The sequence below is a fragment of the Chinchilla lanigera genome, unplaced genomic scaffold (genome assembly GCF_000276665.1).
Source record: "Chinchilla lanigera isolate Chin_1 unplaced genomic scaffold, ChiLan1.0 scaffold00012, whole genome shotgun sequence".
NCBI classification, from domain to species: Eukaryota; Metazoa; Chordata; class Mammalia; order Rodentia; family Chinchillidae; genus Chinchilla; species Chinchilla lanigera.
The window spans coordinates 321,232-348,054 of NW_004955413.1; the positions used below are offsets into that span (position 1 = coordinate 321,232).

The window sequence follows — 26,823 nt, forward strand, 5'->3', positions numbered from 1 at the left end:
AAACTGGCCAGCTGGACAAGATCAACGTGAGAGGGTAAGTCAACCACACAACAAAAAAATATACTTTATTAAACTGGAAAACAAAATATTGGTGACAAAGATTTTTTCAAAGTAGAGGAATGGCTGGACGAGAAGAAAGTTCAAGTGGTCCCGAGGAAGGGACAAGATAGGTGGCGGTGGCCATCTGTGTGTGCCACTCTCGCCCCCTTCCCCAGACACACTTAAACCGAAAGCAGTATAACTGCATCTTCAGAGACAGAGCCACACTGTTCTCTCTGCATTCTGTAGTTGGTTTCGCCTTCAGCCCTGGACAGTCATGTTGGATCTTTGCTGGAGAAAATTTAGGTTTTCCAACCACAGGCCTCCTTACACAGTAGCAGTTTCAGCTCCTGGAGAAGTTCCCTCCTACTTGCACTCACCAGAAGGGCCGAGGGCCCTTGGTCCAAGCCCCAATCTCAAAGAAAAATGTCAAACCTTTAGAACTAGTTATTTTTATTAAATGATATTAACACACATTTCAAAAGGCTTTCATTGTTGTTGCCTCTAAAGCAGGTACTTGTTTTGTTTTCCATACCGAACACGTGAAAATACCAACCCAACGTATCTAATTTTACTCTTAACAGGCACCCCCCACCAATTAAAAAAGAGGGAGGGAGGAGAGAAGCAGTAATTTACAGCGGCTTAAAACAGTAACAGCTGAAGCTTAACCGCGTGAACAGGTAACTTCAGGATAGTGAAGACTCTGCAATTAGAAAGTTTAGCATATTCACATATCTAGATAGGTTTGCTGTACCATGTACTATTACAAAGTGTGTTCCTGGTACTAGAAAGGGTAAAAATCCTGCTCTCTGCTCACCTCCCTCAAATCAAACCATATTCTAATTACCTCAACTCTTGGGAGGGCAGAGGGGAGCGGGGAGGGCTCTCATCTAAGCAGGCTTAACAATGAACTCTTACAAAATACTTAAGGGCCCTATCCCTGATACTGTGTAACTAAACTTTAAATGATACTAGTGTGTTCACTAGAGTTCTCTGTCTGTGATTTTACAGTGAGCACCAAAGACCTTAGCAACAACTCATATTCTGCTTTCATATGAATCATGTCCTTGCTAAGACACACTATGTTATACTTTCTTTAAAAAATAGCTTGTTTATTTTTTTTAAACTCAGGTTGATATACAAGTCAGAGCATGGTCACAGAGTTTTAAATCACAGACACAGAAAGAGTAAGATCTGTTTGTATCACGTTTATGAATACCAGAAATGCCTTTTCACTATGTCACATATTTACACTGTCATCTTAACTCACTGCTGTAGACAGATTTCTGTAAAATTAGTTAACCGACAGTCTCATACAAATCCTCACTTCCATCCTGAAACAAATGCAGAGGATTTTGTAGCAAAAACAAAACAAAATTATTCCACAAAAACAAATTCACCTTTGAACTGTACAAAGTCTTTCATGTGTCAGGCATCATGTTTTTGCTGACATCCCAAATTTCCGATAAAATCAAAAGGTCAGAGAGCCTTTTCAAGTAAACACTACATTTAGCTTAAACAAGAGCAGCAGAAGGAATTCACATTCTTGTGTTCCAGAATGAAAAATATCCTACTTCATTTTTGAAAAAAAAACAATTCTGAAGGTCAAATAGAATCCCCCTATCCGACCCTTTTCTCCTTTTCAGTATTAGAACCCAATACAACTACATCTCCTTTGCATTGTTATACTGTATGTCCCGTCCCACATGGAAGGTCATGGTATCATGCACTCTTGTGGGGACAACTATAGGACAGAGGCTTGAGAGGGTCAAAGAAACAAAGAACAGCTTGTTTAAAGCCAGATAAGCATTAGGAAGACAAATGACTTATCACCCTGACCGCAGAACACAGGGTGAGCCCAAATAAATACACAGAATACACTACAGAAAACTCCCAAGCTAGGATGCGCATGTGGCTTAAGCTGTCCTTTCTCTGAAAAGCAAACTTATTCTGGATGAAGAATGGGTTTTGTGACATTATCTAGCTTCTCTCATCTTCAAAATTCCATCCCCATACTTCCCTGGTTAGTTCTACACTAAGATGGGAGAAAATGTATCAATTTGCCAGGATGTTTTACTCATCTAGCCGGCGATTTATAATTCAATAGGGTGAAAACACTGAATAAAAAATGTAGTAAGCAGCTATTTGCTTTTCAGGGTCCCTAGATCCAAAAATATAAACAAAGTTTAGTGTTTGTCTTTTCCCAAGTACTAGATGTAGAAATATAAACAAGCCTTTTAAAGTCCAGGGAGAAGGGAAGCATTTCTTTCTTGAAGTGACTAAGGGCAGAAACATTCTTTACTTCCTGTTGGGGGTGGGGGTACGGTTAGTCCTTGAAACACTATAGGCTGCTTGTTATCTGAGGAGTGGGGTCAATCTGGATTTATCAGTTTTCTTGTTTCTCCATAAATACATGAATAGCAATGCCCACCTGTTCTAAGACACATCTAAAGAGCTATACTATAAAGATACTAAGAAGTCTCCTCTGAAATACCAAGAACAGGGGTGCTGTCAGGACTGAGGCAAGGGGAGATGAGGACAAAGGTCTTCCTTTCTCTAAGCATTAATCCTTGCTGAAAATCACCAATAAATATTACACTAGGGAGGCACCATGGTAACATTAATGTCTACTTCTTTTATTAAGACACAGGGATAATATCTCAGTTGAACCTTTGTATCAATGGTCAACTGTAGTGACTTTCTAGCCAAAAGGTAAAAACTGAGAGAGAAAAAGAAAGTCCAGGAACAAAGCAGGAGGCAAGAGGATGATACAATATTTGTGGAAAACTATTTCAAAATGTGTCCTAGTTTCTTGCTTACAAAGGATAGTCAGGTCACATCACACCATCAACAGTTCCTCTCCTAGCTTTATATATTACACTTGCTCCTTACTTTCACCTTGAATTTATATTTAGCCTCCTCTCTTTCACTCCAAGGACGAAGAGAAAAAATTTCTACTAAGAATGAGGTTTGTAATGTCTCAAAACTACTGCCAGATAGTACTTTGGAGGAAGGGGCTGACTTAAAAAAAATTAAGATGTTAGGAGAAGGATAAGGAGCTTCAACATGCCTTTAAAAAACCCCAAACAAGCAAGTCCGACAGGCCCAAGGTCTCCCATGCTTCCCATCCCTTGGCGGTCAGCACTGCAGAGCACAGGGGGAGGGAGTCACACTGGTAACAGCAGTCACCAAGCTGACTACTGGATAGGCAAGCCCAAATAACACCCCAACATTGCACATGTTATCATCTGTACTGATGGAAGTTTTATTTCAAATGTAGTAAATAGTCTTCAATAGATGTGATAAAGACTGTTTTTCTTCCCCACTCCCCAAGCCCCAGCCAAATGAAGTGGCTTTGGTTGTGGGTTTTTTCTCCCTCTCGAATACAATCAACATGGGGAAGGTAGTAAGTGCAGTGGGAGGGAGGACTTGATGGAATAGTGAAAAGTAGGCATGTATAACTTTTCAGTTTGGAAGGCAGGCCCTTACCATAATAAAAAATAAAGCAAGGGAGAGAAAACAAAAACAAAAACAACAACAACCCAAACCCCTACTTTCAAGGCTCTCTAGACTGTTCCAAATACTTTTTCCCTTGGTTTCCATCAGTACCTGGGAGGGAAGAATGGGCGTTTTGGTGCAAAGAACGGAGGGCCCCTAGCAAAAGGTGGCCTGGGTCTCTTTAAACTGTGGAATGGGTCTCTGCTGAGAAAAGGTTCCCTAGGCCGAAAGTCTGGCCGGGGACTCCGTAAAATCACACCACTCCGGTTGATGGTGTCTCTGTGTGAGGGACCCAAGGGGGGGCCACTGCTGCTGTTGCTGCCCCCCCCACCTCCTCCGCCAAGGGCTGGGCCCAGGTGCTCCAGAGGGTGGGAGGGTAGGCTCAGGCTCTCCCGCACTCGGCTAAGGCCAGGGCCAGGGCCGTTGAGGTCCCGTTGAGGGGGGGGCCCATGGTCCCTAGGTCCTGTAAGCACACCAAAATGCTCAGCCAGGGTCCCCTGAAGAAGGGAACTATGGTCCTTGGGAAATACTGCCACAGCCCCTGCCACTCCGTGATCTGCCAGCGGTGGGGTGGGGAAGGGTACAACCCCAGAGTGGTCAACAGGGGGTGGAGGAGGTGGCGGAGTAGCAAAGGGGACACCACTCCCACCACTGCTGCTATGTTCCCCAGGGGGCGGAGGAGGGGGCGGGGCAGGGAAAGGAACTCCGCTGTGCTCTCCAGGAGGAGGCGGTGGGGCAGCATGGGCCAGGGCTGCCTCCTTTGTGAAAGGGTTCGAAAGATCCACAGAGGGCAGGTGAGCAGGTGCATCTCGCGAGAAGATACCACCATGATCCTTAGGAGGAGCAGGTGGGGCAGACGATGGCCCCACTGGCTCTCTCTGGAAGGGTGTCCCGTGTTCCAAGGGAGCCGGGGGGAGATGGTGCTCAAAGGTTGAGTTGAAACTGTTGGAACGAAAGCTGCCGACACTCTCCTGAAACTGGGGTGCCCGTTCCTTGTACGGTGTTTTAAAGCCAGTGAGTCCTCCGGTGCCCCCACCCCCAAGGGATGCCAACTCAGAGGCACTTGAGGGACCATTGTCAAAAGAGCTGCCTGATGTGCTCAGATCAAACCAACCCACCCTTGAAGCCTCTCGCCCATGTCCTCTATTTCCCTTCCCAGGAACTCGGATGGACTCTACGGTCTGTATTGGCTCCCCTGACATCCTCCTATTGGCTGCATTATGGTAACCCAAAGTTTCTATAGGGGCCCCCTTTTCTTCCGTGCTATCAGGCAAGTCTAAGCAGGAGGAGGAGACGCGGGTTTCTATGCGGTAGTGCTCTTCTTGCTGCTGCTGATCAGAGGTGGGCAGGCTGGGCTGGGCGAGGTTTGACAGACTGACACCATCACTTGAAGTGCCTTTGTTGGGGGTTTGGCCAAAATGCTTATCATCTGAGGGCTTGCGAGAGGCGTTTTTAAGCATATTCTTAAACTCAATCGTCGATGTGGTGGAAATGGTGGAGGACAGGACTTTCTCCATGCCTGATGTGGGTGGGTGGCCCGTGGGAGCAGCAAGGGTATTCTGCGGAGAGAAAAGGGAACGATGTGGGACTGGGTGAGGAGAGTCTGGGTACTGCTGTGGCAAACTGAGATGCCCAGTGGTAGACTGAGACAAGCTATTGTGGTTGGAGTCAGGGGCAAAAAATGAATCATTCTTACTCGGTGATGGTGACCGGTCAGACCCAGGTTCATTCCCTCTTATGCTGAAGGTACCAAATAGCCCAGGGGAAGATGAGAGACGGTCACAGTTCTCACTAGAGTCCAGGAGGGCCCTTACGGATGGAGGGAAAGTAGACTTTACCCCAAATTCTTGGGCCCTGTGGCTATAATTGGACAGGATTGGCTGGTACTCGGTGGCATCAGAAAGCTTGCTTGACTTCAGGATAGATTTGGCTGGTTTCTTCTCTAGGTTCATCATGGCAGAGGGTGGAGGCCCTGAATACTCAAAATCTCGATAATCCTCATCTTCTTGGAAAGAAGTATCTGGATAGAACTTTTCCTGTGAAGAGTCCATCAGGGAAGATGGTCTCTCCATTCCATCAGAAGGCTGCTTATAGGGAGATTCACTGCCCAGGCCAAAGGGTCGATATGTAGATACAGAATTGGAGAGCTCCCGGGAGTAGCTTTCATCTCTCCCAGGGGGTGGAGATCTTGTACTGCTGGGTGTTGAGGAACCAGGGCTAATGATCTTAGAAAGCAGGGACATAGTATCTACACTGCTGGATGTGGGCTTGTCCATCATCTCATCCTGGGTGGGAGTCCCACTCCGTTCATCCCGTACAGGGGTTCCGTCAACGTTGTCAATTGAGGTGCTAGTAGGGCCACGCTGGAAGTCTGAGGGGTGGCTCTCTGATGGGGCACTGGATCCCAAACTGCTCAGGATTGGGATGTTTAAATTTAAGCCACTGAAACCAGGATTACCTTTTAAGAAGTTGTGGATCTTCATTTCCAGACTTGGGGAGGTGGACTCTGACTCCAGCTTTGGCTTGGAGCTCTCTGAAGATTGGCACATGGCAACTTCAGTAGGTGGGGCAGCCGGGCTGGTACTGTGGGTACCAGTAAACCCTAGAGAGTTGGACGGTAGTTTAAAAGTAGTGCTTGGAAGCCCTGGGCTTTGCCCTACTGATGCTTTGATGGCTGAAGTTGAAGAGACTTCAGAAGTTGATGAATTAGGAGAATAGTTGAAACTTTTGGGAATAAAAGACTGGGTATTGGAGGGTACATTTCTTCCCTTTATAGTAGAAACTGTCGTGTTGGCAGGGGAGGCTGAAGTGTTCTGGGATGTAGCTTCACTGGCTGGAGCTGGGTTCCCAGTAACACTCTGAAGTAAAGACGACAGGCCTGTAGAAACAAAGATTAGAGGGGTTAAAAAGAACTCCCTACCATATGATAAACAATGTGGGCTTATTAGTTATTCGAATTCATTCTGGTGGGAACCAGATAGTCTTTAAAATACAAAGCCAAAAGGAATCCAGACCAAACAAGCCATGGCTAAATGTCACTGAAAACATTGGACTTATTTATCAATCAGAAAACAAATCACTGAAACATTCCCAGTACAAGCTAGAAACAAGTCTAGCATGGCACAATAAAAAGCAGCAGGAAGGGAGAGATTTTAATGTCAGAATCAGTCAGTTTAAGTAAGGCAAAGCAGAAAAAGAAAGGAAGCAAAGTTAATTTTAAAACAACAATGTAAGCTGGTATTTAACGTTTGATTTAGGGAAAAGCTTCTCTAAATGCAAATGGATACCCTTCCCTATCTTTCCTTTCCAGCTTCCACAACTGATTCTAGTGAGTAAATGCACACTGCTATTCTCATAAAGGAGAAAGGCACGAAAACTTCGGAAATTTATTTGAATAAGAAGTATTTCTCACTACACTGGTATTATCATTAGGGAAACAATCAATTTTATTTGTAAAATGTAGCAATAATAAATATACACCACAAAGACAAACGGAGACCAATAGGTGTGCACCAATCTTTTCACAAGAACACACACACACACACATACACAGAGAAAACACACAACTTTCATTTTATAGCTTGGGAAATCTAAGGATTGTTGATTGGTTAAAGCTAACGAAAATGAGATACAACCCTATTCACTGATGGACAAAACCTCCTTATAAGGACAGAGAAAAAATTCTTTGGGGCAAAGGCTGAAATTCAGCGAGGCAAACTCTTCCTGTAAAAACTGTTTTTAAAAATATTTGACAGCGGTAACAGAAGATCTTACCAACTGGATCACACTTTGCAAAACTGATCCAGTTTTTGGTCATAAACAGTATAAATTTGATCTAGCTGGGTGTGGTGGTGCACACTTTGTGATCCTCCTCACTTTGCCGCATAAGTAGCTAGAATTATAGGTGTGTACGATCACACCCAGCTCAGATCTGAAGAATTTTAAGGTTACATCACACTTGTAATGTTTTTAAACCATTTACTTTTAAATAAGGCTCCCTGGTATTTATTTTGTTTTTGAGACAGGGTCTTGCTATGTACCCCAGGTTGGCCTGGAATTTGCAGTAATCGTGCATCAGCCTCTGGAGTGCTGGGATTACAGGGGTGAGCCACCACACTCAGCATGAGGCTGCCTGGTTTTAACTGTTATCCAGTCATCTAACACTGATGTCTAATAATGCCTAAAACTTGAAGGTTAACTTTGGTTATCTTTCTTTAAAGAAAAAAAAAAAGCATAGTTCATTCCAAAATTTCCTAGCTATGTAATGTTCCCCCTTCTGTTTAATTCCTAGTAGTCACTGTTTTCACCAAACCTAGAAGCTCTCTAGCACAAGAATGTGAATACATACACACACACACACACACACACACACACACACACACTTTTTTTTGAGGCAGGGTCTTGCTACGCTGTCCAGGATGCCTGGAACTTGTAACCCTGTAGGGGAGTTACATCGCAGCACTGTTTTATTTTTTAATTTTGAGCCAGTTTTACTAAGTTGCCTGGGCTGGCCTTGAACTTGTGATCCTCCTGCCTCAGCTGGGGTTACAGGTATGCACCACAGTGCTTGGCTTCCTTCTGCTTTATGTTTTGTAATTCTCTAAATGCCAAATTATAAAAGAATAATAAAATGGAAACAAAGCTTTGTAAGTGAGGGGAAGAGGGGCAGAAGGGAGGGTAGGAGAATGTGGGAAAGTTCTATCGTGTACAGGTACAAATACTCTATGATGAATATGATCATTATGTATATCTAAAATGTACCAATAAAACCTGGTTAGAAAAGAAAAAAGCCAAGTTATAGATGAGAAATATAAAGAGAATGCTGAATTAACTGTGTTACACATTTCATGGCTTTGGCTTCCTCAGAAATGGAATCTGGGATTAAATCAGAGACAAACATTCACCATTCAAGTCCCTCTGGCACATTTCCGTTTACCTTGCAGTGCAGGGGCTGACTGTGTCTGAGTTTTGGAAAGAGCAGACAGAATGCTCTCAGGGGTGATCTCCACCTTTGAGAGAATATTTGCCAGAGGGTTATGGGGTGTGGTTGTGGCAGGTGTAGGCGTTTTCAGGCTGCTGGTGAGGTTGCTGGGACTGGTAGGAGTTCCTGGAGAGGGTCTTGATGCAGGACTGACCCCTGGTGGCAGAAAGATGAACTCAAAACAATGCAATTTCAAAATGACTTTCCATTCACTTCTGCTGTACCCAAGACTGAACTCAAGGCCTCACACATGCTAGCCAAGTGCTCTATCACTGAGCTACATCACCAGCTCTCCATTCACTTTCTTCTGTGACTGATCCACAAATGAACTCTATCATGATATGAACAAACAAAAAGCCGGAAAATTAGGTTAAAATCTGCCTCGAGTTATTTTTATTTTCATTACTTTTGAGAGCCTCTGTAAGAAGAGAACAAGCCACCTACTTCTTTTTTCTCTGCCAAATGGCACCTACACTTCAGAACCCAACAGTGTTCAGGACAAATTGCAACTGCCATGTGACTGCTAAGTGGTTTGCTTTTGAAATGGCCTTTAAAATGAAATTATAGAAGCAACCTCATTTATACTTTTCCATTTTTTTTTTTTTAAAAACACAGGGCTGATTTTTTTTTTTTTTTTGTCTTTTTGAGACAGGGTCTTGCTATGCAGTTCAGGCTGGCCTTGAGCTCACTTTGTAGCCCAGGCTGGTCTCGAACTCACAACGATCCTCCTGCCCCAGCCTGAGTGCTGGGATTACCGGCATGCGCCACCACGCCCAGCCCTTTTTTTCTTTGACTTTTGACTTAGCAAAAAACTGTATACAATGAAGAGAAAACAAACAGTTTTTTTTTTTGAAAAATGGTAGAAACTATAAAGATATAAGTGATAATCAAATGAAAAAAATTCAACCACATCTTTCATGAATTTAAGAATACATATCAAAACAAACAACCTTTTTTATTTTGCTGCAGTGCTGCACTGCATGCTAGGTTACAGTCCCAGCTCCTGTTTATATTTTGAAAAAAAGGTCCTTCTAAGTCACTAAATTGTCCAGGCAGGGCTCTAACTTGTCATCCTCCTGCCTCAGCTGCCCAGAGTTCTGGGATTATAGATGTATACCACGGAGCCTGGTTATCAACATTTTAAAGCTGTGTGTGATGTAGATTAAGCAAAGTAAACAGTGGAAAGGGTAAAAAACAACAGGAACTTTCATATAGAAATGCACAAAATAGTACCTTCTTGGATATCAACTTAGTTATGACATTTGAGAAGATGTTAGGGCCAGGGATATAGCCCAGTGACACAAGCATCTGCCTAGCAAGCACAAGGTCCCGAGTTCGATTCCTGTTACCCACCTCAAAAAGAATTAATATTTAGGCCAGGCATGGTGGCACATGCCTGTAATCCCAGCACTTGGAAGGCTGAGGCAGGAGGACTGCTACAAGTTCGAGGCCAGCCTGGGCTACAAAGTGAGTTCAAAGCCAGCCTGAAGTGCACAGCAAAACCCAGTCTCAAAAAAAAAAAAAAAAAAGAAAAGATGTTAAAAACCTACATGCTGATTGAGTCTTTATGTTTTAAAAATATGTATGTGTATTTTTTTCTTTGTATTGGGAATTGAACTCAGGACCTTCAGCTTGCCAGGCAGGCGCTATGCTGCTGAGCTATATCCCCAGCCCTAGAAACATACATTTTTAATTATTTATGATGAAATGAAGTAACTAGAATTTCCCTCAGAATAATCCAGGGTGAGCAAGGAATACATGAAATGAGATTTGCCTTTGCTATCCTGCTACAGTTGAGTGATGAGTACATGAGGTGCTCTATCTACTTTTCATTATGTAGTCCAGGCTGACCCTGAACTCATGGCTGCCCTCCTGCCTCAGGTTCCTGAGTGCTAGGATTACAGGCTTGCACCACCATGCCCAGTGTCACTTAGCCATTTTTTAAAAATCAGAATTTTCCATTAAAAAAAAACAAACAAACTAGGTGCTGGAATGTAGCCAGGGTGTAGCGCCTGCCTGCCAAGCTCAAAGCCCTGAATTTAATTCCTGGTACCAAAAAAGAAAATTTTTTAAAAATCTAGGTAGGGATGAGGGTGTAGATCAAATGGTGGTACATAGCTTGTAACCCCAGTACTCTGGGAGGCTAAGGCAGGAGGATCTCAAGCTTGAACCCAGGAGTTTGTAGCCCAGGCTGGTCACTTTGTAGCCCAGGCTGGCCTCAAACTTGCAGCAGTCCTCCTGCCTCCGCCTTCCAAGTGCTGGGATTACAGGCATGTGCCACCATGCCCGGCCTAAATATTAATTCTTTTTGAGGTGGGTAACAGGAATCGAACTCGGGACCTTGTGCTTGCTAGGCAGATGCTTGTGTCACTGGGCTATAGATCATAGTAGAGCATATGCTTGGCATATATGAGGCCCTACCACCACGACCACCACCACCACCAAAACCCCAAAACAAACAAAAACCAAACCAACCAAACAAAAACCCAAAACAAAAACAATTTAAAAACTCCCTATATATTTATTATTTTACATAGCTGGTTATAAAACTGTATTATAGAATATTTCAGTTATTAAAGGAAAAATTATGAATAATCCTCCATACTCTCATATACACCTATCCCTGGTAAGGGTAAACACCAGTGATATCCTTTGGGACAGCAGGATTATAGACATTTATTTTCTTTGCTGATTTTCTAATTTTTCTGTAATGCTCATGTACTGGTTTTATTTTTGTTCCATCATATGTGTATGTAAGTATGTATTGAACCCAGGATCTTTGTATTAAGCTATATCCCCAGCCTTTTTCTTTTTTCTCTCTTTTTTTTTTTTAAGACAAGGTCGTGCTGTGTAGTTTAGGCTGGCACTGAACTCCTGGCAGTCCTCCTGCTTCAGCCTCCTAAGTGCTGAATTACAGGCATGTGCCACCACATCCAGCTTCTGACATAGGATCTCACTAAGTCACTAAGTTGTTCAGCCTGGGTTCAAGCTTGAGATCCTCCTGCCTTAGCCTCCCAGAGTACTGGGGTTACAAGCTATGTACCATCGTTTCAGCCTTTTACATTTCTTAGTAAGAATTTTTAAAACCTGAATACAAAAAAAGACTGATGGTTCAATTTTAAAATGATGAAAATCAGCTTTTTATCCTCTTCCCTGGACTTACCAGTATTTTTCATGACTGAAGTCAGGCTGCTAAGGATGGAACTGATCTTTGCTAGATCCACATTAGCCAGGTTTGGCAAAGCCAAAGCTGGGGAAGGGGACAGAAGAGACGTAGTCACAGGCTTTGGAAGAGGTGGGGTTGCTGTCACGGTCGCAGGCACTGGAGCACACGAAGAGGCCTTTGAGATACTTTCTGTTGGCTTTGTAGGTACAGAAGTGGAGACAGCTGTCTTCTCCACTGGCTTATCCTTCCTGTCCTCCACTGTTTCAACAAAGGAAAGAGATGATATCATACCCTCCTGCCTTCCAGACTTTGCTTCCAATACAAAACAGTGTGTCCTAATATTTACTGATTTGGGAGGAAGCAGCACCATATTCAAGAGAATCAACCACTCACTTTATGCCCTATTTGTCTGTTTAGTGGCACTGGGGATTAAACTAAGGGCCTTCACATTGTGCTACATCCCTAGTCTTTTTATTTAGAGATAAAGTCTTGCTAAATTATTAAGTTGCCCAGGCTGGGCTCAAACTTGCGATCCTTCTGCCTCAGCCTCCCACAACGTGGGGACTACAGGTATTCTCTTTACCTCCTCTTGCCTAGCTGAAATTTTATGTTTTCTGTTGTCTTTTTTTGAGACAGGGTCTCACTATGCAGTTCAAGCTGGCCTTGAGCTCACTTTGTAGCCCAGGCTGGTCTCAAACTCACAACAATCCTCCTGCCTCAGCCTCCCGAGTGCTGGGATTACAGGCATGCACCACCATGCCTGGTCTTTTGAAATTTTATGTTTTATTTTGGTTTTTAAAGTCATAGTCTTCATAATTTACAATCTAAGTGTATTTTGAGGCAGGGTCTCCCCTAAGACACTAAATTGCCTGGGCTGGGCTTGCACTTGGGATCCTACTGCCTCAGACTCTCAGAATCCTAGTACAGCATGTGCCTCCAAGCCCAGCTAACTTTTTTGAGAAAGGGGTCTCATTAAGTTGACACTGGCTTTAAATTCAAAATCGTCCTGTCTCAGCTTCCTGAGTAACTGGCATTAAGGTATGCATCGTTATGTCTGCTAACAATGTTGATCTTGAGCAATAGTTCTTACTTTTTGTTCCTTCCTTTCCTCCTTTCTTTCTCTTTCTCCTTTTTCTGCAGTTTGGGGACTGAATCCAGGGATTGGTGTGTGCCAGGCAAGTACACTGAGCTACAACTCCAACCTTAGTGTTTCTTTTTTTCCTTCCCTTTTCTTTTCCTTCCTTCCTTTCCCTCCTCCTCCTTTCCTTCCTTCTAATAGGGTCTCACTGTGTAATCTAGACTAGCCCTGAACCCACTCTGTAGCACAGGCTGGCCTTGAATTCATGATCCCCCCACCTCAGCCACCTGATTGCTGGTATTACAAGTGTGCACAACCTTAGCTGGCTGAGCAATGATTTCATTTTTGTTTTGTTTTGTTTTTGAGGAAGGGTCTCATTGTGTAGTTCAGGATGACCTTCAACATGCTGCAGTCCTCCTGCCTCAGCCTCCCGAATGCAGGAATTATAGGCATGAGTAACTACACCTGGCTATAAGCAATGATTCTTAACCTTTGGGGCTTACTAAATCCTGAACTCACTGTACTAGGGACAGTATACTATTCTCATGTTCTAAGTGTAAGGACTGACCTATCTTTCTAGTATCTTCCTGTGAGTGATTAATGGGTGGGAAAGCCAAACTGACAAGGACTAAGTTGTTCACAAATCACATAAGGACGTACCAATGATTTTGGACCCATCATCTTCCACATCTGAGAGCTCCATGTCTTCCACATCACGGTTGTCTGTCACAGGCTCGGGTGTAGCAGATTTCTCACTCCCCACAGTTGGTGACTGGGACTCCTCACCTCCCATTCCTTGAAACGGAGATTCAGAACCAGTTGGGGAGGGAGCATCCATGCTTGGGGAAGGGACTGGGGATTCTTCGGGATCAGGAAGGGTTGACTTTAACTGATCCAATTTCTTCTTTAAATTGTTTACACGGTTAGCAAAGGTTTTGTATGCCTAAAAAAGATGAAAGTTTATTCATTTTGACTTTATAAACAGATTTCCTCACTAACATTATCACTTGCACAAAGAATACCATAATGTGCAACACATGGAACAGTTTTTTCTGTGGCAAGAGAGACTGAACCCAGGGCCTTTGTATTATGCTACAATCCAGAAACTCTTTTAAATTTTTATTTTGAGAGGGGTCAGTAAGTTGACAAATTGCAAAGGGTGGGCTTGAGCTCATGATCCTCCTGTAGCAGGCTGCCAGCACGTTGGGATTACAGGCGTGCACCACCATGTGGAGCCTAAGCATTTCTAGTCTCTACTGTGTACTCCTAAGTGAGTACTGCCACCAGAAAGCTGCCTGAGTTATAAGTCTAAGGTTGTCTGTGATTGATCCTCCCCCACTTCCACCTATCCACTCAACCGAGCATTATTGATTTTGTGGTACTAGGGATTGAAGCCCAGGTCATCACATAGAGTTCTAGACTTTTTTACATTTTTGAGCCAGGCTAGGTTGCTAAGCTGCCCGGCATGGGCTCAAACATGTGATCCTTCTGCCTCAGCCTCCCAGAATGCTGGGATTACAACTATGTGTTACCATATCTGGAGCCAGCAGCATTTACTGAGAACCTCAATGTGCAGGTGATTATACTAGAATTGAAGATAAGGCAATGAGTAAGAAAACAGACCCTAAAGTTAAATTTGAAAAAAAACTACCCTGGAAATGGTAGTGTACTCTTGGAATCCTAGCACTCTGGGAAGCTGAAGGAAAAGAATCACGAATTCAAGTCCAGCTTGGGTAACTTAGTGAGGATCCTGTCTCTCTCTCTGTTTTGTTTTGTTTTTGTTCTTTGACACAGGGTGTCTCAATATGTAGCCCAGGCTGGCCTCAAACTCTTGGTGATCCTCTTGCCTCAGCCTCCTGAGTGCTGGGATTATAGGCATGCACCATACCTAGCACAATGTTCTTCATTCAATAAAAAACTAGGCACAATGACAAGTTTAAATAACTACAACGAAAAAAGATCCTAGAAATATACCCATAAGAAGTAAAGCCAATATCAGAATTACTTAAGAAAACAAAACAGCTATGATTAATATTCATGAATATTTTAAAAAATCCCTTCCTTTTCCTTTCTTGAGTAATCCAATGCAAAACCCATTAGTTAGAGCTGAGGAGAAGGTTCATGGGTAGGAGGCATTGGAAGGGACTCTGGAGCCTAAGAAGGGTATGCAGAAGCCCACAGAAGAGGCCAGGAAGGGACAGAAGTACTGGGTGACTGACTATTCGTGGGAGAATAGGGTAACACACTGAAGCTAAGAAGAGTAATGCTTTGTTTGCACTGCAAAATCAATTAGAAATCTGAAAAGCAGAGGGCTGGGAATGTAGCTCAGCAGCACAGCACTTGCCTAGCATGCATAAAGCCCTGGGTTCAATCCCAGGCACTGAAGAAAAAAAAAAGTGAAAAAGGGTAAAAACTAGAAACTAATGTTGTAACTCTCTTGTGAGACACACACACATATTCTCACACATATACACTCACACAGGTGTTATGATTAAGATCTAAAATGGCTCCCAGGCCTCATGTATCTGGAGCATGCTAGACTAGGGGCGCCACAGCTACTGTGCCATTAGGAGGTAGGTGTGGAGGCAGAGGCAGTCATGGCTCCTTCTTTCCCACTCCTGCTCTGATGCTCTACCTCCGGGCTGCCAGAGTGTGAGCAGCTACCCTCTACCATGCTCCTCTGCCAGGCTGGGGTCACAGGCATGTGCCACTATGCCTGGCTCCCTTCTTTCTTAATACCATTTTTCTTTAAAAAAAAAAAAAAAAAGCTTTATTTAATTTAATTAATTTATTTTTGTCTTTTTCAGACAAGGTCTTTCTATGCAATTCAGGCTGGCCTTGAGCTCACTTTGTAGCCCAGGCAGGCCTCAAACTCGCAATGATCCTCCCGAGTGCTGGAAAAAAAATTTATTTTAAAGAACATTCTTTATGCTGGGGTGTAGAAAGGAAAGCATGATAGAAATTCATGATCTGGTATTTATTTTCTTGGCTTTATGCAAGTTAAACCTAATATTTCTATTGACACAGTACTTTCATAGTTTTTAAAACGGGTTTAATCTGACAGTCTTTTTTCTTCAGCAATTGAGAATTCAGCAGATCCACCTACATGAAACAGTCTTGAAGTGAACTGATGGAAGAAATTAGAAACCTAAAACTGGGGGCCAGAGAGATAGCTCAGCGGCACAAGCACCTGCCTGGCAAGTGCAAGATGTTGAGTTCGATTCCCAGTACCCAAGAAAAAAAAAAAAAAGAAACTTCATATTCTATTTTTTTCATATTCTATGTTTTTCTCTGGTACTGGGAATTGAACTTATGACCTTGTGCTTGCCAGGCAGGTGCTGTGCCGCTGAGCTAAATCCCTAGCCCCTAAGAAACTTAAGATTCTAGAATGGAAATTTGGTTTTTGAGACAGGGTCTTGCTATGTAATCCAGACTGGCCTCGAACTCATGGCACTCCTCTTGCATCAGCCTCCTGAGCGTTGGAATTACGTAAAAGGGAAATTTGAAACTGACACGATTATGTCCATAATTCAAGTAGAGATAAAAGCCCAAATAAAATGACTGGCAAGCAGATAGGATGAGTGGATTAAGCAGGGTGATGGACTGAGTTCCTTTGGTGAGATCTCTAAGGATCCAAAGCAACAGCAGCTTGGAAGCAGATCTGACCAGAGATTTCACCCTGCCCATGCCAGGATGATTATGGATACTGTCCCAGCACTAAGGGGTCTGTTCAAACAAAGCCCTAACAAGACTGCAGCCAGGCCTCCAAATCACAGTGATGACTGAAGCTTTAACTGATTACAGGGATTTGTGGGGACTAAAAATGAAGCCCTGAGTGCTTCTAAATAGAAAATGTTTAGTTTTAGTTTCCACAATTAGTTTTCACAACTGTTACTTCAAGTGTGCAGTATAAGTTATAAGACATGCAAAAAGACTGGATGTGGATATATCTATGTTCATGTTTGTATATCACCATATATAAAAACTACACCAAAAAAAATCATGGGAAAGGGATCAGGAGAGAACAAATGAGAGACAGTTAGAGACCACAGACCACAGATAAAGCCTAGAGCCAGGCATGATAATGTATGCCTATAATCCCAGTACTTTGCAGGCTGAGGCAGGAGGATAACTTGAGAGTTCAAAACCAGTCACAGGAAGACCCTATCCCAAAAAACAAAAACAAAGCAACAACAACAAAAAAGATGGATCCTGAAGTTATTTAATTAAAAAATAAAAAACAAGAAAGAAGTAACAAAGAACAGGACAAGCCAGATGAGGCGGTGCATGCCTGTAATCCCAGCACTTGGGAGGCTAAGGCAGAAGGATTACAAATTTCAGTTTGGCCTGGGCAACTTAGCGAGATGGTGTCTCAAAAAATAAAAGGGCTGGGAATACAGCTTAGTGCAAAGGCCATGGCTTAAATTTCCAGGACCACAGTAAAACAAAATAAAGTATAATACAACTCAGATAGGACCAACCAAATCTCAGAATGGTAGACTTAAGCAATAACCCAAGCATATCACCAAATGCTCGAATTAAAAGCCAAATATTGCTGGGTGCTGTGGTGCACATTTATAATCCCAGTTATCCAGAAGGCTGGAGGATGGAAAGTTAAATGCCAGTTTGGGCAATTTAGCGAGAGGCTGTCTTTTTTTTTTTAAAGGGACTTGTGATATAGGTCAGTGATAGTGCAATTCTGTGTTAGGACCCCAGGACTGGAGAAGAAAAAAAAACCAAAAGCCAAAGAGTTTAGATTGGATTGAAGTAACAAAGCAAGATCTAATTCTGTGCTGTTTAAAAAGACATTGTGGTGGTACACACCTGTAACCTCAGCACTGGGGACGCTGAAGCAGGAGGGCTGCTATAAGGCCAGCCTGAACCTTGTCTCAAAAAGACACATTTAAGCATCAAAATTTCTGAGATGTCACTTAAAGGGAAATTTATTGTATTAAATGTACTTTTTTTTTTTTTTGAGACAGGGTTTCACTCTGCAGTTGAGATTGGCCTTGAATTCATGGTGATCCTCCTGCCTCAGCCTCTCAAGAGCTCAGATTACAGGCGTGTACCACCATGCCCAGTTTGTATATGGTTCCTTCCTTCCTTTCTTCCTTCCTTCCTTCCTTTCTCCTCTCTCTCTCCTCCCCTCCCTCCCTCCCTCCCTCTTTCTCTGTCTTTTTGAGATAGGGTCTTGCTATGCAGTTCAGGCTGGTCTTGAACTCACTTTGTAGCCCAGGCTGGCCCTGAACTTGCAGCAATCCTCCTGCCTCAGCCTCCTGAGTGCTGGGATTACAGACGTGAGCCACCACACCCAGCTGCATATGTTTTATTAAAAGTTGAAAAAAAATCTAAGACATTTCTAGACATAAGAGCATAGAAAAATTATCTCTTACACTTTTTGAGAAATTATTCATCAGCAGTTCAGCAAAATGGGGGGAAAACAAGAAGAGACAGAATCCGGCAAATAGAGGATTCAACTCAGAATAGCATGGACCAAGGATACAGCTCAGTGGCACAGTGCCTGCCTGGCAAGTGCAAGGTCCTAATGTTCAATTAACCAGTTCAAAAAAAAAAAAAAAAAAAAAAAAAAGAATAGCAGGGAAGCATAGTTATAAAACAAGATATAGAACCTTTGAGGAGCGGGGAGGGAAAAGGGAGGACCAAAGTTTGGGCAGAGAGGTCTCTGGGAAAAAAAGGGACTAAGAATATCTGACCTCACTCATTAAATTGGCCAGGCTGAGTTTAAACTTACATAACCTTCCTGCCTCAGCCTCCCACAGTGCTGGGATTAATTTTCAACTTTCAGAGAAAGGGAATAAGTAATTATGATTACCATATGCAACAAAAATATTATCATTCTTGATACTGTAAAAGTAAAATACAACTGGCACAGTGGTGTGCACCTTTAATCTCAGCTACTCAAAGGAAGCTGCAGGGGCTGGGGATTTAGCTCAGCGGCATAGCACCTGCCTGGTAAGTGCAAGGTCGTGAGTTCAATTCCCAGTACCGGGAAAACAAACAAAAAACAAACGAACAAAAAAATCAAAGGAAGCTGAGGCAAGAGGATCCCTTTAGCCAGGAATTTCAAGCTAGTCTTGGTAATATGGTGAGATTCCATCTCAAAAGAAAGGAAAAACAAACATACAAACCAAGAGAGATGGAGAGGGAGAGGGAAGAGAAAAGAAATTAGGGGCTACAGGTGGAAGAAGTTCAGTGGTAGAGTACATGCTGAGCACTGCAAAACCCTGGGTTCAATCCCCAAGAGCATGCACAAGCATGCGCGCGCATCTCACACACACATACACAGAGTACAGTACAGTTGGGAAACTGAAGGAAGAGATTAAAAATTAAAGGGAGGGGCCAGGGATATAGCTCAGTGGCACCGCGCCTGCCTGGCAAGCATGAAATCGTGAATTTGATTCCCAATACACAAAAAAACAAAAAACAAAAAAACTAGCAGGAAGACAGACCTGTCAATGTCCAAATTCTACAAAGCCAGATGTCTAGAACTAACGGTCAAATACCTCACAAATACCATACTTCAGTTTAGAAGGGTACACAGAGATTTATTCTGGAAGAGGGAACAAGGCAGGAAAGTATAAGCAGCATCTGTCATAACAAGAAGTTAACAGATATTTTTAAAATACTGTATGATAATTTAAGAACAACATGGGCAAGTTATTTTTTAAAAAAGCTAAATGAGTATAAAGAGATTGTATCTAGGAAACAGATATGGCGATCATCTTGCCTTAGGCCCTTGAGGGCTGGGATTACAGGCGTGTACCACCATGCCCAGAAAGAAGGATTTTTAATTCAGTCATTTTCATGAAATTTAGTTAACGGTGTTTCCATCCAGTTTTCTGCTTTAAAAAAAAAAATGTATTCACTTTTGCCCAATTTTCCATCTTCTAACAATACCTTCAAAATACCAAGGCCTTAACTTAATGGTTAGAGCATAAAGAAACTTTAGCAACAGCAGGATTCAGGTCTTAATTTAGTCTCTACCACTTCTTACTATCTGTATTAGCTTGTACAAGATCACTAACTCTCTTCAAAAGTATTAAAAAAAAAAAACCAAAACAACTTGGTAGTTCAGGCTGGCCTTGAACTTCTAGCAACAGCTATACACCACTATGTCTGAAAAGTATTTTCTTCATTTGTGAGACAAACATAATGCTGTTTATCTTTCCAGAGTTAAACAGTGTATGTTTGGGTTGTTTTGTTTTTGAGGCAGGGTTTCACTATGTAATTCAGGCTGGTCTTGAGCTCCCTAAGTAGCCCAGGCTGGCCTCGACACTGCATTCACTGCGAAACAGCTGTGATTATTACTTACATTAGCCACCACTTTTACTTCTTTGTACTGTGCTTCATAGAAAATTCCAGCATTCTCCAGTGCTTCTGTTAGTGAGGGTCCATTTTTCACCTGCTTATCTAATCCGTTCACAAATTCTTCCAGTTTAGAGCTTGCCTCTTCAAATTCTTTGGAAAACTTCTTCCCCCCTGTTTTATCTAAAACAACAGAGAAAGTGTTTATTTCAAGATAAAAAAAAAAAGAAGTAAAATTTTTACTTTTGAGGAAAATCCCTTTTTGTGATCTTGTTCTTGCTGCCTTAGTAATACTTGTAGCTTTAGATTTTTACTTTAAAGCGTCTCCAAATCACAAAATAACAAAACCATTTCATGAAACTCTTCACAACAGATTCCTGTGAATCTGCTACAGAGAATCAAGAGTGAATGCACATGTTCACATTTCCAGCACTCTGGGAGGCTAAGACAGGAGGATTACAAGTTTGACCCCAGTCTTAGCAATTAAACAACTGTCTCAAAATTTAAAAAGTAGGCTGGGGATTTAGCTTAGTGGCAAAAGCGCCTGCCTGGCAAGCGCAACGTCATGAGTTCGATTCCCGGTACCGGACAAAAACCAAAAACCAAAAACCAAAAAAAAAAAAAAAAAAAAAAGCATTAGTCTGGAAAATTTAAAAAGTAGGGGCTGGGGATTTAGCTCAGTGGCACAGTGCCTGCTTGGCAAGCTCAAAGTCATGAGTTCAATTCCCGGTACCGGAAAAAAACAAAACAAAACAAAAAAATGAAAATCAAAAGTAAAAAAGTAAAAAAAGGGTAGAGATGTAGCTTTGTGAAGGACCTGAGTTCAATCCTCAGTAACAAACACACACACACACACACACACACACATCCGTTCAACTAAACAAAGTTTGTTAGGGCTGGCCTAGCATGCACCTTGGCTTCAATCTTCAGTACTAAGGGTGGGGGCAGAGGGGGCACTGGTGTTGATCAGCCATTTCTTTTCTTTACAAAGCTGAGGCCACACTGCTGCTTAGGAATAATAGTATGAGGCTCAGTTCTGTCCACTTATACCATATCTTCTGCCTTACAGAAGGTGACAACATGTATCTTTTAGATGAGAAAAGAAGGTTCAAAAAAGTAAAATGGTCTCTGTGTATATCATACCAAATGTTATTTCCTACCCGAAACAGTTAGTTAGTTAGTTAGTTATATTTTTTGAGACAGGGTATGTTGCTATGTAGCTCAGGCTGGCCTCAAACTCATGGTGTCCTCCTGCCTCAGCCTCCCAAGCAGATTACAGGTATACACTACCATGCTCAGCTAGGTAGATCCTATATGTAAAGTCAGACACATAGTGAACATTCACTAAGAGACAGCTGTAATTATTACATACATTTTATTTATTGATTGATTGATTTTGGGATTTTGTTGTTGTTGTTGTTTTGTTTTTTGAGACAGGCTTTCATCTGTATCCTAGGGTGGCCTTGAACTAACTGAGATCTTCTTGGGAGTGCTGGATGAAACATATCTTTAGTAACTGAATACATATTTCTTTCCTAGTGTATGCTACAGTATGACTTTGGATATGGTAATTTTGGTTTTTCTTATCTCCTTATGAAGCCGTAAATTTTTTGTTTATAAGAATGAGATTTTAGTCAGGTGTGGTAGCACACGCCTGTAATCCCAGCACTCAGGAGACTGAGGCAGAAGGATTGCTGTGAGTTCCAGGCCAGCCTGGGTTACACAGTGAGACTCTGTCTCAAAACAAACAAACAAACAAACAAACAAACAAAAAAGCCCCACAACCCAAAAAACACCACCCCCAAAAAAGGGCTGAGATTAATAAGGATTAAATTAGATAACATCTGCTCAATTTAAAGTATGGTGTAGGAAAAAAATTGATGCCAAAATGAACCAACTGCCTATTATGTGCTAAGGACTGCTCTAAGTTCTGGGATGTACCAATGAATAAATAAGAGTAATTTCTGACTTCATGAGGTGTACATTCTAAAAAATTATTAGTATTATATAATTTACAATGGAAGGAAAAGAAAATAATTAGACTTTTACAGCACATTACAGCATCGACTTTATCAAAGAGCATATCTAAACCAATTTACCACAGACATGAAACACAACTGTTTATATATGACCCAATATACCAAGAAAGTGAGGAAAAAGATAAGAATTTACTTGTGGAATTCCTATGAATGAAATCACTATCCAGGGAACGGGAGGTACCTTCTACAATCTAAAATTCTCTTTGTGGGGTGAACTAATCTAAGTACCTGACAGTGATGGATCTAAACAAAAACCTAGTTTTCTTCAAAGGGTTTTAAGTATTACCTTTTAAGCATTTCAGAGTTTCTGTGCTGCACACATCCACCCTCATGGTTGACAACTGTTTCTCCTTCAATTCTATCTGATCTTCTGAGCGCTTGTAGAGCAGCAGCTCCTCAATGAGGGCCTGAGACTGAACACAGATCAGAGTCAAGTTTCATTTGTGAGGTTGTTCTTCTTCTACCTCTCCCTACTAATGAAAAAAGACTAAAGTCTAATAAAACCCAGAGAGGAAAAAGCCTTTCATTCTTTCTCAGTCAGGAATATCAAGTCAATTCTCTTGTCAAAACTTTTTTTTAGTTATATACTTCCTTAATTATTCAAAGTTAATTTATGAATACAGGGTCAAGATAGAAACAAAGGCCCACTTATGTACTCTTTACATTTTAATTAAACATATGTCACTTTGTTCATCTAATTAAAGTACATTATTCTATGTCTATCTAATTAAATTATGTTTACCCTAAGACAATTCCAATTTAGCAGAACTTAGCTGGTAACACAGATTCTGGATGTTATCTCTCTCATTATGGAAAGGGATAAAACTAACCTAACCCAGTCTGGATTCCTTTTGAGCAGTTCAAGTATGCTTAGAACACAACTGATACATAATTGAGTAAAAACAAACCTTACTGAACTCCATAGAAAACTGTAACTTAAAAGGGGCAAATAATGCTTTGCTATATTTAACATATTCTGTCACTTACTCGAAATTCAGCAACTATTTTAGACTTGAGAGCAGCTTTTGGATTCGCAGATGCTGCTGGAATTAAATGAGAAGTGATTAAGAATAGGAAAAGAGTTGACCAAACTCAGGAAAAACTTTAGCTACATAGTTAAGGGTGTACTCTTTGAACATATGACATGCACATTTAAATCATAACATAGTTCCTAGAATAAAGAATGTACAATGAAAATTTAAATATTCCTAAGTATGGTCAATATAAAAATATAATATTTAGACAGGCTTAACCCACTTACCTCCAACAGACCCTTGAAGTCATAAAGTCCTACAATTACTGGTTTGGAGATACTGAGATACATGAAGGACCTTCTTTTTCTAGTTTTACTGAAATTGAGAGGATCTCAAAACCTCAAAGTAAGACTGCTCAGGAACGGGGTATCCAATTAACCCTAACACCGGCTGAAGAAAATTATTTACAAATATCAACTCCTTTCCCATGTATTTAGCCTTGCATTTCTTTTGTGCCGGCTCAATTCACAGCAAAAATAGGCCAGAAGAGTTCTAAATAAGTTACCACTGTGGTTGAACTTTGGCTGAAATGATGACTGTTGTTCCTAAGCATGCAACTTATGCCCAAAAGGATGCCAGCAGACTCCCTTAACACTCCCATGATGAGTGGCACATCCTCGATGGAGCAAAACCATCCCAAATGTCTTGGTTCACCTCCCAATTCTCAGTCTTTTACTTTATTCCCTCCACACTTCAAACTCTCTCAATATTTTCAGTTTGCCCATAGCAACCTATCACATGCAGTATTCCACTCCCTTGGTCTCATGCTGGTAAATGTGATAAACACAACAGGAGCTCCAGTTAAGAGAATGAGCTTCTTGCAAGGTTTAAGGCCCATGTCTAATTTGGTGGAGTGGATCCCCAAATCTGAAGGATTTCATGGCTCTCACAGAAATGCTTCTTAATTCCTAGTCTCCTCTTCAGATGTGTTGTTTAATGCCAGCTGCCTCTAACTTCATGTATCTTTGAACCTGAGAATTAGACTGGAAACTATCAAGGGTTTTTTTGTTTTGGTCTTCTTTCAATCCCCAACTACTCTTGAATCTTCACTCAATTTAACCCTTTCGCTATATTTCCTTTGTTTAATAGTGGCTTTTTAAGAAACAACTTTATGATGGTTTGTTTAGTGTAAGTCACTGAGAGCCTCCCAGGCCTGGAAAATACAGGCTTGCCCATGGTTTATTGCCAGGTACGATGTCAAAGGTCTAAATTTTCTTCTGCTCCAAAAAGAGGAGGTAATTTTATATTAGTTGAGATTTTATTCCTTACTTTGTGATTTCTTCCACTGCTTATTCGGTTGTTTGTTCAGATTTTCTTTCAGCTGCTTCTGAGTTTTGAAAGTGGTACCTGGAAAACATTTCAGTTTTTGCAATCTGGCATTATGGGAAGCTGTTGTCTGTCCACTTCAGTGCCAAAGTTGTAGCATGAAAAAAAGGCAATCCGAGACTGTGTTGTTTCTTTTTTTTCTTTTCTTTCATTTATATATACATATATATAAAAACAGAAACACCTACCAGATCTAAGAAGCTGTAAAATAATTTCTATAATCAATCAAATAACCAACCCTGAAAATAGGGAAAGAAGCTTAAAAATACCAATTAAATTCAAATTAAGAATTGAACAGCTTCTTAGACGATGTTATTTTAAAAGCAAATTTCTAGTCAAACGACAGTCATTGCAGCAGATTATCACCAAATTCTACTCAATGACTTAATAATTATTGCATCAAATACAAAGAACTAAATTACTTAAAAATAAAACAGGTATACTACTCACTGCAAATCTGAATCAAGATTCTAAAGACAAAAAAAAAAAAAAAAAGAATCTAAAGACTACCAATATACTTAGCACCAAAGAGCTAAGTGAGAACTAAAAATTCTCCAAGAGTAAGAGGACATATTTATTAAATACAATCAATGAACAGTTTGAAACAAAACAAATGCAGGAAAATAATCATTTAATATGCTTGACTTTTTTGGTCAATAAAAACAAAACCTAACACTCTGCCTCCAAAACCAATTCCATTTAAATTTTTAATTCAAACATTTAATTATAAAAAATATTTAATTTAAAACAAATACACACAAATAAAACAAACACAGACAGATCTAAATTTTATTTCTTATTATTATACAAGATCATGTCTGCCTGTCTCTGTCTCTCTCTTTCTCTCTATATATATATTTAAATAAAGACTGGCTTCAATGTTTCTTTTAGGAGAGAAAAAAGACTTACTCAACGCTTCTCTCAATGCCATGATCATTTCTTCTGGGTATACATTTCTGTCTTCCCAGATTTTAAAGATTCGTTCTATAGACTTAGACACAGATGGGTCCCTAAAGGGAAAAAAAAAAAAAAGATTATAGAAACACTGACTCATATCCTTAATTACAACTTTTAAAATAAAATTATCAATGAAATTACTATTTCCTAAATCTCTTCTGATTTAAAATAAAATTTTTTGATTGAAAAAATTGACTGAACCCAAGGCCTTCACAGTGAGGTATAATCCCAGTCCTTTTCTTATTTTTTATTTTGAGACAGTCTCCCTAAGTTGCTCACTTGCCCAGGGTAGGCTTGAACTTACGCTCCCCTACAGGATTATAGATGTGCACCACATATCCAGATTTGATGTTTATTTTTGAATACATTTTGCTCAAAAAAAACCCAAAAGCATGTTTTTTATTCAATACTTTTTATCAATAACAGATATGAGGCATATTGAGCTTTGCGATAGAAAAGAAGTAGAGAGGGCTAGTCAATGTAAGGACACAACTAGCATTCCTAAAGATAGGCTGAATCTCAGGAGGTGAAATTTAATCAAGAAGAACCTGGCCTGAAAGTACCAAAACCTCAAATAATCACAGAATAAGAATAAACACAGAATAAGAAGACTTAGCAATGTTGTTTTTCCTTTTTTTTTTGGTACCGAAAATCAAACTCATGACCTTGTGCTTGCCAGGCAGGTGCTGCGCTGCTGAGCCATATCCCCAGCTCCCTTTCTTTTTAAAAAAGGTTGGGTCAAAAATAATCACCAATCAGTCCTATACTGTAACATGTCTTCTGAACAGTTATCACATATATTACGATATTATAAAAATAATTCCAGAATGAGGGAGTTGAGCGCATTATTTTATTCTGTTTGGTTCACAATGGGCTTCTGAGTTTGGTTAGGCTAGTTCACTTCTTGTTTGTTTGTTTTGAGACAGGGTTTTACCATACAGTTGAAGCTGGCCTTAAACTCACAGTGATCCTCCTGCCTCTGCCTCTTCAGTGCTGCGCTTACAGGCATGCACCACAATACCTGGCACTAGCTAGCTCATTTTTAGAACAAAATTGTTGCTCTAGTGGCTTTCCTCACCATAGCCCACCCTTCTCCCTCCAGGATATACTTTTAATCTTACTTTTCCTTGGCCCAAGCTCACTCTGCAGAGCCAGTTTCTCCCTCATTCTTCACTTTTACTCTTTCAAATAAACTTTGGGGAAAAAAAAAAGCAAAATAATTGTAGAGTAGGGTGGTGCATGCCAGAGGAGGGAGGGAGGAAAGGCAAAGGCGAGGGTTGGGAAAGGAAGGACTACTATATTAAAGTAAAAGTGGCTGAGAAATAATTATTCAGAAATAAAGTTTTAATTGTCTTTTTTTTTTTTTTTTTTTTTTTTTT

General features: G+C 41.0%; 1 protein-coding gene across 3 annotated transcripts in view; it reads right to left on the minus strand.

Annotated features, from left to right (window-relative positions):
• Positions 1-475: 475 nt before the first annotated feature.
• The window catches only part of Rprd2 (regulation of nuclear pre-mRNA domain containing 2), a gene marked incomplete in the record, with an annotated part of 98,920 nt that continues 72,572 nt past the window's right edge, over positions 476-26,823 (minus strand). The window contains 9 exon segments of one of the 3 annotated variants that reach the window (XM_005378680.2): positions 476-6,415; positions 8,474-8,674; positions 11,682-11,942; positions 13,423-13,705; positions 20,096-20,271; positions 22,414-22,540; positions 23,115-23,167; positions 24,431-24,508; positions 25,397-25,497. In XM_005378680.2, the coding sequence (XP_005378737.1) occupies positions 3,642-6,415; positions 8,474-8,674; positions 11,682-11,942; positions 13,423-13,705; positions 20,096-20,271; positions 22,414-22,540; positions 23,115-23,167; positions 24,431-24,508; positions 25,397-25,497 (4,054 nt within the window). 3 annotated transcript variants of the gene reach the window in all.